The following is a 14,178-nucleotide window of genomic DNA, read 5'->3' as shown; positions in this document are numbered from 1 at the left end:
TGAGAAAGTGAATCCAAATTTTGGTAAGTGGAGGGTACTATAATTGTGTAGTGGTGATATTGTAGCTGTTTAGTGGAGGTACTATAGTTGTGCAGTGGAGGTACTATTAGTGTGCAATGGAGTTTATTGTAGCTATGAAGAAAGTCGTTCAGTCAAGTAAAAAACAAAGTAGTGGTTGACTAGAAGCAATAAAAAAATTGACAAAACATATTCTTGATTTTCCATAAGTAAATTAATAAAAACAAAAAGCTCGTCGTGGAGTTATGACCTAAGGAAAAAAAAATAAAATAAGAAAAATGAAAGAAGAAATAACAATGGAGAAAGGGAAGAGGGGCGTACTTGAGGGAGAGTCATAAAGAACGCATCAACTACCACTAGAGTGAGATGGTGCCATCGAACTAAATTTGCTACCAAATCTTGTGAGGTATGGGTTTCACGCAGCTAGGGTTAGGGTTTTTCTTCAAACTCAATACAAAAACATTATTTATTGATTTCCACGGTAGACTCGCCAGTCAAGCACACCGTGAGGCTGACTATAGCAAATCGAGAGGTTAGAATTCCAGTTTTCCTGTTTGGAAGTGAATGTAGGAAGTTCAAACGGTGGATTAGGTGTGAACATTCAACTAAAGGCGTCTTGGGGATCGGCAATAGCTAAGCATTGTGGCCATCACAGTTTAAGCTACATATGGTTGGCGTACAACCTACGGGCTTCTAAAAGAAAAAAAAAGGATGATGGTACCTTTAGTCCAATCTTAGACAAAGAGCTTAAAATATAACAAATCATGGAAAATTATCATTCTTATTACATAATTATGGAACCTATTTTTTAAAAAAATAAAAGTAAAAATTATAGTAAAAATAGAAATGCGTCCAAAAATACATTAAATGTTGTTTTGAAAATATAAAAATAATTGATTTTATTCCTAAGAGAAGTTCTTTGTAAATTGGTCGTCTCTTTCTTGTTTAGTTTCTGCTTTAACAATTCCTAATTCAAGACTGGTTTTTTCAACAATTGGTATCAGAGCCATTTGGGTTATAATGGGGGCTGCAAAGTTTGATTTAGAAAAGTTTACAAACAGAAATGATTTCGGGTTATGGAGACTAAAGATGAGGGCATTGCTGGTTCAACAGAGGCTCCAAGATGCCTTACTTGGAGAGAAAAACCTGCCCACTTCCATGCAAGAAAATGAGAAAACAGAACTGTTGGAGAAAGCTCACAGTGCCATCATTCTTTCTTTAGGTGATATGGTGCTGAGAGAGGTGGCTAAAGCAAAGTCCACAGCTGAGTTGTGGCTCAAGCTCAAGAGCTTATACATGACCAAGTCATTAGCAACACGATTACAAATGTTATGGATGTTTCTCCTCATCACATCCACATTAGAGCCCTCTCACTTCCACTGGGTTCCTCCTCATGGATTTCTTTAAGGATAATAGTTGACTGCTTAGGTCGAATTGGATCCTTCAAGATTGTCGTGATTCACATCTTCATTACCATACACTAGATCAAACCCACACCGATTAATTGGAGCATACCACCTAATGGGGTGAGTTCCAAATGATACCCTGATGTGAGTCACTTCATGCCAATTGATGCGAGTCCCATTATGCCAATTGCTGTAGAGGGGAAGTGCTACATAAAGCAGCCACATGTGATCTAACCCTACTCCTTCCTTATCAGCGTTGATAGTAATGAAGTCAGTGATGTAATTGGAAGTTGAATAGCACAAGCTATATGATACCCTAAGTGGAATATCAGATGCGCAAACATAAGAGACAAAACTCAAAGCAAAACCCAGCAAGTTGGAATTAAACCAATTTGGAGGTACCTCTGCTTCTACTTGACACCTAGAGCTCTGATACCTTATCCAATCTGGTATTCTACTCCCATAAATCATCACATTTATTAAGTGTGAACCTGAATTACGCTGTAAAATCAAAATTATTAGGATGTTAGTGATAGAAATTGCTGCATGCTTTCCTATGTTCATTCATTCAACATTTATTATTATTATTATTATTATTATTTTTGTAAAGAAAGTTATGATATGTAAAATAAAATATATTGCAAAGCCCTTTGTTTATAATATCTATGGGATATAGAGAGAACTCACCTTAAAAGTTTTCGTCGGCAACTTTGTAGTTGGAAGTAGTGATTTAAGTACTTGATTTGAGGCACTTCTCAATGATGTACAATCTTGTGCAATTAAACTATATATGCTTGATGGAAGTTCCGGCAGTACTTGCAATCTTCTACACTTCTCCAATCCTAGAGATTCTAGGTTGGTAAGTCTACTGATGTTTGAAGGCAAAGTAACAAAGTTGTTCCCACCTAAATTTACCACTTCCAATAAAGATAAGAGACCAAGACTACTAAGGTTTGTTTCATCCGATAAATTGCAGTAACTTAGGTTCAACTTTCTTAAAGAGCATAAACCTGGCAAATGATGTAATATGAAACTAGTGGAACTTGAACTTCTTAGCAATGACCATGAGGTAGATGGTGGTGAACTTCTTGGCAACGACCATGAGCTAGATGGTGGTGGTCCATTACATCCCAAAAAGGATGATATTTCAAGGTTTCTCAACAAAGGGAAAGAGGAGGGTAGTACTCTTAGAGCAGTTCCATCTGCATTAAGTTCTTTTAACATTTCTAAGTTCCCATAGTTCTCGGGAAATTCTTCAATTTTTGAGCAACTAGAAAGAACAAATATTTCAAGGGATTTCAAACCACACAGGCTGCTTGGAAGACTCTTGAGCATTTTGCAAATTTTCAAACTAAGAAAGTGAGGTTCTTCAGATCTCCAAGTGACGAGTGAACCTTACACAAAGACACATTCTTCTAAAACTAACCGTTCCAAGTTGGTGACTCACCAACTCTTGAGAAATTGGGGTTTCTATTAAGTACTTAGAGTGACTGAGATCCAAGATTTTTAACTTTTCAAGAACCTGCCAAGAAAGGAAGTTGACTTAAAAATTAGATTTCATACACATTATATGCTCTTTAAAGAAAATAACATCAATACATCATAACCATACCTTGATTCCTTTCCAAAGTCATTGAATATGACTACATGGCATGCTGAGGTGAACATTAAAATCATTGGGCAATGATTTCAGTGAGTATCCATACAAATACAAATACCTCAATTCCTCATAACAAAATTTAAGTTCGGAGAACAATGAACTTTACATTCTTCTTACAAAAATATCTCCAAAGTTTCTTGAGATATCACTAGATTTATAAACTTTAAGCAATCTAAGTTTGTTCATCCTCACAAAGGCTTTAGTGGTAAAGTTTATTATATCTTGTGAATGGGACAAATCAAGGAAAATGCCTTCAATTTTTTCATTTCCCTACAAACCAAGGACATTAAGTTAAAAGCATGCAAAGTGCATAAAAGCTTGCTACAATTTTATCGGCATATGCCTACTTAAGCCAAAAGAATCCTTAATTTCCAATCTTAACTTGTGCAACATAAAATAAATGTCATGTTGTTTTTTGCTCTTATCGTATTTTTTTTTTTTCAATATATTATAGATATCTTCATAGAGCCATAATCTGCTATGATTGCCATGATCTATAGAGGATTCTTGGCGAACAATTTCCATACCCATATCTTGTATTAAGTCATGCATCATTAACCTATTAAGAGAAATAGTTATGAGTGACTTATCAATGAGAGCTTGTATTCCACTAATTGAGAAGAAGCCGCATTCGTCTAATATTTCCATTACATAATCTTCAACCTCTCCTTTAAAGAAACAAGCAATATCCAAAAATATACCTTTCTATTTATCATTCAGAGCATCATAACTTATTTTAAGTACTTCCTGGATTTTATTATTAGGAGTACTTTTTAGTTTGTTTAATTCATTTCTCCATTCTTCTTTACTCATGCTAAATAAAAAAAAAAAAAACCCAAAACTTTAAGAGTCAATGGAAGACCTTGTGCATACCATATTATTGCTCGTGAAAGATCTTAGAAATCATTTCTAGGAAGCTCATGTTTTAATGAATATTGTGCGAGGAACTCAAGAGCTTCATCATCATCAAATTCCATAGCCTCATAACAATTGACTCCATGTAAAATTAACAAATGTTTATCCCTAGTCGTTATAATAATTCTACTTCCTCGACCAAACCAATCCAGATTTCCAATTAAGCAATCCAATATTATTGGATCATTCACATTGTCAAGAACGATTAAGAACTTTTTTGAGAGGAGCCTAGCCTTTATCCATGTGAGTCCTTTCATATTTAGATTTTCTTCCTCCAATAGTTGAGAAAAAAATTTATGTTGTAATCTTATTAAACCCTCTTTTGCCAAATCCTCTTTAACCTTTTAAAAAAAAAGAGCATGCTTCAAATTGGCTAGAGATTTTTCTATAAATAGCTTTAGCAAGGGTTGTTTTCCCTGTTCTACCCACACCCCAAATTTCTACCATTCGAATATCATTTGACTCCAAACATAATTGCATTTCCATTTCTTGTATGCGAGCACCTATTCCAACCAGATTCTTGGTATCATCGATGGATGTACTTAACGATTTATTCAAAATATCTTTAACAATTTCCTGGAGTAGTAGAGACTCATTCTTGCCATATTTGAAGCATAACTGCATAATAAGTCTATCTATTCATTGAAACGGTAATAAAAATAAAGGAAATAAGAGAAAATATGTCAAAACAAATACTTGGTTTTAAGTCAATATTTACAAAAGTCTAATAAAAAGGTTTTGAATTCTATGAACCCGATTCTTTAATCATTTAACATAATAACTACATTTGATTGGCGGCATAGGATGAGATAGGAAATGTATATTCTAGAATATCATATCTTATTGGATAGGAAATGTATATCATAATATATTATTTCCAATAGTATACGATATCATTGAATATTAGATCCAATGGATGTGATATTTTAAAGTAGTATATCCAATGAGATATGTTATATTATTCTTCTATTTAGTTTGTAAAATAAATAAAAATAAATAAAAATAAAAGAAAATGAAATATATATTATTTTTTAATGTTTAAAATAAAAATTATATTGTATTCTAATATATATATTTACGTATAGCAATATTCATGATTAAAATATTTAAACTTTATAAATAATTTTTTTTTTTACATTATGTTATTCAATATATAAAAATAATATAACTTAATATTATTTTATAATATATTTTATAAATATTTTTTTAGTTCTTATTTTTAAACACAAATATAATTTTATAATAAAAAAAATTATTTTGCAAAATGAGTAATATAAAAAAATAAAATTTTGATAAAATTTATGATATATGAGATACTTATATCCTACATGTTAACTTGGGATTAACATATACTATATAAAAGTGAAATAAAAAAGAAGGTCAATAGTATATCCTGCCATTAAACATATCCTATGTTTGGTTGAATATAGCTAAATATAGTGTAAGATCAATGATAGGATAACTTATCATATCTTATTACCTACCAAATATGCCATAAGATATGATATTTCATCACTCATCCCATCTCATACTTTGTCCCATCAAACAAACCTAACCACTATTCTTATACCATTTGTGTTCTAAGTAAAAATAAATAAATTAGTAAGAGTGCGTTTGGTAGTAATTTTAGAAAACGTTTTTAGTCTTTCTAATATATAAATGATAAAAAAAATTTAAGGGTTAAAAAGGTTAGAAACATTTTCTAAAATTTTTGTCAAATAGGCTTAATAAGCATTTAAATTTGCAATGTTTAAAATAAAAAATAAAAAATGAGAATGTGAAAAGCTTAGATGATGACTTATTTCTTGAATCCCAAACAGATAAACCGGCAACTTGAGTGAGAGCATCCCTCCAAATCTGCACCCTCTTCATATTCTCCTTGAAATTCTCTTCATGTTTAGCCAATGCTTCTCCAAATTTTCCTCTGTGATTTTTGACATCTGAGGGATCCACATTGTAGAAAATTGGGACAACCCTCTGTGCCCTGGATTCCTTGCACTCCAGTATCTTCACCAGCTCCTCCAAGCACCACCTGGAAGATGCATAATTTTCTGACAAAACAATGATAGAAAACTTGGAGTTTTCAAGAGGTGCAACAAGTGTAGAAGATATGGCTTTGCCCCTCTCAAGCTCCTCTTCATTGATGAAACTGTCGATTCCTTGGGCTCGTAACTCCTTGTCGAGGTGAGCAGTGAAGTTATTGCGGGTGTCTTCTCCTCTGAAGCTCAGGAACACATCATAGCGCCTTTGAGAAAAAGAAGCAGCAGCAGCAGCCATTACTCTGAGCGGTAGAGAGACCAAGTCTCAAGTCTAAATTATCCTGTAGGAAATAAAGAGTTCCACAATTCATTAATACAATTCCGAAAACCCCATCAATAAAACGAAAGAAATTCTGGGACGAAATTGTTAGCTCTTTGTAGGATATATCAACCACAAGTGAATAATATGCTAAATTTTCTTAATTGGAAATTTGAAATGGAAAAATAGCTGTAATTGAAGAATGCACCTGTGAAATCTCAACAAGAGAATGAGCAATGTAATAACTAAACACTCTGGCATGGGAAGATCATGATGCTGCAGATCATATTATTGAAGTCAGTCTGGAAAGCGCGTTGAAGGATAGAAGATGACTTTAGGTATATTCAATATGGGAAGAAAATATAGGTATATTTAATAAGGGACTGCTCCGAAGTTATTAACAGTTGAAACAGTGCTTGAAACAGTGCTGGGCTTAACAGGATTGGACAGCGGATCTCAAAAGTATCGGGCCCGCATAGATACTAAAAATTTTAACATTGAAGGGTGTGGCACCGATGTTTGGGCTGCATCTCAAAAGAATCGAGAAACAGGGCTGGGCTTAACAGGATTGGACATCTGCACCTCAAAAGTATCAGCCCCTCAATAGATACTGAAAATTGAAGGAACCAAATTTACGATTTTAACATTAAAGGGTGTGGCACCGATTTTTTGGGGATAATGCTGAAATATCGAAATGTAACTGATTTATCGGTGAAAATTAAATAAAAAATACGAAAATTTGGATGGTCAAGATTTCCATCTCATATATCGTGCCATCTCATACATTGTGTTGGCACCATCCGATAAGTGATACATCACGATATTTTCATCCTTGGTTGAAACTCATATGGGTCTCATTTATGTGACTATCACAAAAAACACACTACAAGGGAAAGTTGGCACCTACATTTCATGGTAGAAAGTTGGTATGGGTTTGCCTAATGCTCAGTACATGCTAGGCAATTGGCTACCGACGCCGTGAATAAAAATAAGCCCAACAACACAAGTGCTTCTCATTCCTTCAAGTCAAGGCCCATTATCCATGTCATTAATAAAGAGTTGGTTGTTTCCTAATGGTTTGCAATATGTGTTGACACTTGATAGCCTCTAGCCAATAGATGGCCTTATATCCTTTATGGAGATAGATTGTCATAGAATTTTCTATCCATATGGTACAAACATTGAGTGCTTAATGTTTGTAGAATCTTAGCCAATTAACAAAGTCCTGTTAACCTACTCAATATCTCTACCTATAAGCAAATAAGGTTTCCTATGATGGCCCTAGTGTTGGGTTGGGTTTCCCTCTCATGTGGAGGATGGTCCAAATATGTAAAACCCAATAAAACCTATATGATATGACATCTTTTGGTGTAAGGTTTTATGACAACCCCCAAAAAAGATTCAAATCTCTATATACTAAGTGAGAAGAGACTAGTTGCTGGTTTTGAGAGTAAAAAGAGAAGAGTAAGAGAGAAAGAAAAAGAAGAAATTGAAGAGCGTGAAGGACTTGTTTTCATCCAAGAAATAGATCTCCTTGATCCATGGTCCATTTAATATGAAACTTGATCGGTTGGCTCATCATTTGTAGCTCTTCATTCTAGATGGTGAGGTCATTGATTGGAGTTGTCTACTTCATTTTATTGCCGCCTAGCTAGAGTTGGTGGAAATAGAATCACTTTCGAGCACTCTTGATCAATCTACTTGGTCTTTGTTTTGCACCATTGGATCATGCTAAAATTTTGTCAGTAGCTTTGTCTCTTATATCTCTTGATTCTGGTCAATTGGATTGGTGATTAGAATTGTTAATTGTAATTTATAATCATCTAAATAGAGAAGGGTTGAAAATAAGAGGAGAACATTTCTATTTTGTACAATCTTTATCAAAGAGTAATATCTCTGTGATCCCTAGTTTAACTGAGGTGAAATTTTAATGGAAGGTTCAACACTTGTGGTACTTCAATTTTAACGGTTGGATCGTCAATTGGAGTTTTCTAGACAAATTAGTATACTCAAATAAAGTACTGAATTTGTAACCTCTTTCTTTCACTCATTTATCATTTGGTGTTTATGTTTATGAAGCCAAGAATTTTTTCTTTTGATGATTTCTATTGTTAATGTTCCTTAATTAATGTTTGGACAAATTGTGTACTCTCACTTTTGTTAATAGTGAATCTTTTGAGTGGATTCTAGTCCAATGGATTTTACTCCTCATATCGAGGAGGTTTTCCACGTTAAAAATTTTGGTGCATGTGTATGGTTGATTCTTATTGATAAACATTGCTATGATATTGTGTTGATTTTTCTCCCAACAAAGTGATATTAGAGCCAGGTTGCTTGTGTTGTGTTGAAGAATGGATGTTACTGCAAATAGAATGGTGAGCCTAAATGGCTTAAATTATGGTTTGTGGAAAGATACAATGGAAGATTTATTATATGTGATGGGTTACCATCACCCTATGTTTGCCAGAAGAAAACCCACTGACAAAGATGAGGAATGGGTATGGCTTCACAAGCAAGTGTGAGTATATTTGACAGTACATAGATGACAATATGCTAAACCATGTTAGCTGTGAGAAGCATCCATGAACATTGTGGATCAAACTTGAAAAGTTCTATGCTTGGAAGACCGAAAACAACAAAATGTATGTGATGAAACAATTGATTCTTTTGAGATATCATGATAATACTCCTATGACTGATCACTTGAATACACTATAAGGTTTGATAAATCAATTGGCTGTGATGGGGTTAAAATTTGATGAAAAGGTATAGGGCTTATGGCTTTTGGGCACTTTGTTGGATTTTGGGAAGATATTTAGAATGTCATTGTCTAATTCAACTTCAGATGGTGAGATGACATTGGAAATTGCTAAGAGCAGTGTTCTAAATGAAGAGATGAGAAGAAAATCATAACATTTTTCCTCATGGTCAAATGTGCTAGTTACTAAGGCAAGAGGGAGAAACAAGAGCAAGAGTCTAAAGAATAGGGAAAACAGTAGAAGTCAGTCCAATAATAGATTTGCTAATGAGTTCCACAATTCATTAATACAATTCCGAAAACCCCATCAATAAAACGAAAGAAATTCTGGGACGAAATTGTTAGCTCTTTGTAGGATATATCAACCACAAGTGAATAATATGCTAAATTTTCTTAATTGGAAATTTGAAATGGAAAAATAGCTGTAATTGAAGAATGCACCTGTGAAATCTCAACAAGAGAATGAGCAATGTAATAACTAAACACTCTGGCATGGGAAGATCATGATGCTGCAGATCATATTATTGAAGTCAAAGTCTGGAAAGCGCGTTGAAGGATAGAAGATGACTTTAGGTATATTTAATATGGGAAGAAAATATAGGTATATTTAATAAGGGACTGCTCCGAAGTTATTAACAGTTGAAACAGTGCTGGGCTTAACAGGATTGGACAACGGCATCTCAAAAGTATCGGGCCCGCATAGATACTAAAAATTTTAACATTGAAGGGTGTGGCACCGATTTTTGGGCTGCATCTCAAAAGTATCGAGAAACAGGGCTGGGCTTAACAGGATTGGACATCTGCATCTCAAAAGTATCAGGCCCCCCAATAGATACTGAAAATTGAAGGAACCAAATTTTCGATTTTAACATTAAAGGGTGTAGCACCGATTTTTTTGGGGATAATGCTGAAATATCAGTGAAAATTAAATAAAAAATACGAAAATTTGGATGGTCAAGATTTCCATCTCATATATCGTGTCATCTCATATATTGTGCTGGCACCATCCGATAAGTGATACATCACAATATTTTCTTCCTTGGTTGAAACTCATATGGGTTTCATTTATGTGACTATCACAAAAAACACACTACAAGGGAAAGTTGGCACCTACATTTCATGGTAGAAAGTTGGTATGGGTTTGCCTAATGCCTCAGTACATGCTAGGCAGTTGGCTACCGACACTGTGAATAAAAATAAGCCCTACAACACAAGTGCTTCTCATTCCTTCAAGTCAAGGCCCATTATCCATGTCATTAATAAAGGGTTGGCTGTTTCCTAATGGTTTGCAATATGTGTTGACACTTGATAGCCTCTAGCCAATAGATGGCCTTATATCCTTTATCGAGATAGATTATCATAGAATTTTCTATCCATATGAGGAATCTTTGGTACTAACATTGAGTGTTGTTAATTTTAATGTTTGTAGAATCTTAGCCAATTAACAAAGTCCTGTTAACCTACTCAATATCTCTATCTATAAGCAAATAAGGTTTCCTATTATGGCCTTAGTGTTGGGTTGGGTTTCCCTCTCATGTGGAGGATGGTCCAAATATGTCAAACCCTATAAAGCCCATATGATATGACATTTTTGTATTTTGGTGTAGGGTTTTATGAGAACCCCTTAAAAAGATTCAAATCTCTAATACTAAGTGAGAAGAGAGCAGTTGTTGATTTTGAAAGTAAAAAAGAGAGAAGAATAAGAGAGAAAGAAGAAGAAGAATTGAAATTGAAGAGTGTGAAAGAGTTGTTCTCATCCAAGAAATAGATCTCCTTGATCCATGGTCCGTTTAATTTGAAACTTGATCAATTGACTCATCACTTGTAACTCTTCATTCTAGATGGTGACGTCATTGATCAGAGTTGTCTATTTTATTTTTTAGCTGCCTAACTAGAGTTGGCGGAAATAAAATCACTTCCAAGCAGTCTTGATCAATCTACTTGGTCTTTGTTTTGCACCATTGGATCATGCTAAAATTTTGTCAGTAGCTTTGTCTCTTATATATCTTGATTATGGTCAGTTGGATTGGTGATTGGAATAGTTAGTTGTAAGTTATAATCATCTAAATAGAGGAGGGCTGAAAAGGAGAGGAGAACATTTTTGTTTTGTACAATCTTTATCAAAGAGTAATATCTCTTCGATCTTTGGTTTGATTGAAGTGAAATTTTAATGGAAGGTTCAACACTTGTGGTACTTCAATCTAAATGGTTGGATCGTCAATTGGAGTTTTCTAGACAAATTAGAATACCTGTATAGAATACCAAATTTGTAACCTTTTTCTTTCACTCATTTGTCATTTGGTGTTTATGTTTGTGAAGCCAAGAATTTTTGCTTTTGATAATTTCTACTATTGATGGTCCTTAATTAATGTTGGAATATATTTTGTACTCTCATTTTTGTTGATAGTGAATCTTTTGAGTGGATTATGGTCCAGTGGATTTTACTCCTCATATTAGGGAGGTTTTCCATGGTAAAAATCTTGGTGCATGTGTATAGTTGATTCTTATTGATAAACATTGCTATGATATTGTGTTGATTTTTCTCCCAATAAAGTGGTATCAGAGCTAGGTTGCTTGTGTTGTGTTGAAGAATGGATGTTACTGCAAAATTAGAATGGTGAGCTTAAATGGCTCAAATTATGGTTTGTGGAAAGATAAAATGGAAGATTTATTATATATGAAGGGACGTTACCATCACCCTATGTTTGTCGAAAGAAAACCCGCTGACAAAGATGAGGAATGGGTATTGCTTCACATGCAAGTGTGAGTATATTTGACAGTACGTAGATGACAATATGCTAAACCATGTTAGTTGTGAAAAACATTCATGAACATTGTGGATCAAACTTGAAAAGTTCTATACTTGGAAGACCGAAAACAACAAAATGTATTTGATGAAATAATTGATTCTTTTGAGATATCATGATAATACTTCTATGACTAATCACTTGACTACATTATAAGGTTTGATAAATCAATTGGTTATGATGGGGTCAAAATTTGATGAAGAGGTATAGGGCTTATGGCTTTTAGACACTTTGTCGTATTCTGGGAAGATATTTAGAATGTCATTGTCTAATTCAACTCCAGATGGTGAGTTAACATTGGAAATTGCTAAGAGCAGTGTTCTAAATGAAAAGATGAGAAGAAAGTCATAACATTTCTCCTCATAGTCAAATGTGCTAGTTACTAAGGCAATAGGAAGAAATAAGAGCAGGGGTCTAAAGAATAGAGAAAACAATAGAAGTAAGTCTAATGGCAGATTTTTTTAATGATGAGTGTTACCATTGCAATAAGAAGGGGCATATCAAGAGATGTTGTAGAAAGTTGAAGAAAGAAAATAAGAACAAAAGGAAAGAAAAAAAGAACGATAGCAGTGATGAAGATCGAGCTGCCACTACCATAGAAGACTTTCTACTAATGTATGATGATGATATGATCAATTCAGCATATGATGAGACTAGTTGGGTAAATGATAAGTGGTGCTACTACTCATGCTAGATTTTATAGGGATTTCTGCACATCCTACACGCCCAATGACTTTGGGGTTGTGGGAATGGGCAACAATGGTGTGGCTAAGGTTGTTAACCTAGGTAATGTTTGCACCCATTATGGTATGAAACTACTTCTCAAATATGTAAAGTATGTTCTGGACATTCAATTGAACATTATCTCTACTAGTAAGCTTGACGACGAAGGCTACTATAGTAGTTTTGGTAATGGTCAATGGAAACTTACTAAGGGCTCTTTGGTCATAGCAAGGTGTAAAAGGAATCCTAATTTATACATGATGTGAGCTGCACTTTCTAAGGATATCATTCATGGTGTTGAAAATGTGGATACAATTGAGTTGTGGCACAAGAGACTTGGTTACACGAGTGATTACTACTCAAAAAGTGCTATTTTTTAGCTAGTAATTAACTCTTTTAAACACTCTTGAGTAGTAATTATTACCTTTTAACTCAATTGACATGTTAAGGACCCTTGCAATCAATTCTAATCAAATTGTGTTAAGTTTTGGTGTTTTGATAGCTTTTTTATCACCAAAGCAATCCGAGATTGAGGAGAGTTATTTGGAATCCATGGCAAAGCAGTAGGAAAGCTCAGAAACATGAAGAACTGAAGCTTTGAAGTCCTTTGCCATAAGCAAATCCGGAATGCAAAGAGGAGAAAAGCAAGGAGAGAGGAAAAACAGAGTGAAGAAAACAGAGGACAGCAGCTGCAGTCTTCTTTCACACTTTTGGAGTACTTCCCGAAGTCCAATTTATGCATGCTATATGTCATTTTAAAGCTTAGGAAGTCAACAATCCAATGCTTTAAACGGTGTGCAATTCGGAGTTGAAATGAAGGAGTTACAGCCATTGGAAGCCGATTACTCCAAGTTGAAGGAAGAATTTTGCACAGCGCTGCGAAATCACCCTTTTGTTGCGAAATGATTTCGCAGCCTTTTTGCACAGTGCTATGGAATTCCTCCTAAAGTTTCATGACACGATGGAAGGCGGCCACCGCAAGCTGAAAGACCAATTCGCAGTGGTGCGAAATCAGCTGGTTGCTGCGAAGTAATTTCGTAGCCCTTTTTGTTCATCTGCGAAATTTCGCAGACCACGTTTTCACCTGCGAAATGGTTCTTAGTGCTTCCCGATATTTGTAACCGACATTTTTAGATATTTTTCTTTAGATATTTGATGTCTAAATCCCCGAACTCTCCTTGTAACCCACCTATCATAGGATTCCTTAGTTATTAAGTTTGGAAAAGGGGTGAATAACCTCAGATATTTTGTTTTGTAATTTTCTTTATATATATCTCTCGAGAGCTTGTTCTTGAGGACGCGAACCTTTTGATATAAGTAAGAAATATATCTACAGAGCACTTGCTCTGCTTTTCATATATATATTTGTTTTCTTATTAGTTTTCTTTCTAGCCAATCAAACTTTGAGGATTTTTCCTCAGATGATGAGAGGCTAGGCTCTTTGTCTCTTGGAGTGAGGAAAGCCGGGTAAGTTTCCACATGCATAAATTGGAAGTTTTGTTGTTTTAGTTTTTAATGAAGAGAAAGTGTGACCCGTTAATGGTTTTTATCTTTTTAGTTAACTTAAAACGCCTTTAAATCACCTGGGCCAAC

At 34.4% G+C, this 14,178-nt stretch overlaps 1 protein-coding gene across 1 annotated transcript; it reads right to left on the bottom strand.

The window, feature by feature from the left end:
- Nucleotides 1-5,688: 5,688 nt before the first annotated feature.
- On the bottom strand, nt 5,689-6,466 carry LOC117910146 (TMV resistance protein N-like). The gene has a single exon (XM_034824201.1). It carries the CDS (start codon nt 6,274-6,276, stop codon nt 5,689-5,691), a length of 588 nt encoding a protein of 195 aa, XP_034680092.1. The 5' UTR covers nt 6,277-6,466.
- Between the last annotated feature and the right edge of the window lie 7,712 nt (nt 6,467-14,178).

This window comes from Vitis riparia, unplaced genomic scaffold (assembly GCF_004353265.1).
Source record: "Vitis riparia cultivar Riparia Gloire de Montpellier isolate 1030 unplaced genomic scaffold, EGFV_Vit.rip_1.0 scaffold623_pilon_pilon, whole genome shotgun sequence".
NCBI lineage: Eukaryota > Viridiplantae > Streptophyta > Magnoliopsida > Vitales > Vitaceae > Vitis > Vitis riparia.
This window is presented reverse-complemented; position numbering and strand designations above follow the sequence as displayed.

What these genes read in the sequence shown, in the direction of transcription:
- LOC117910146 (XM_034824201.1), bottom strand. Translation starts at nt 6,276, where the DNA reads ATGGCTGCTGCTGCTGCTTCTTTTTCTCAAAGGCGCTATGATGTGTTC.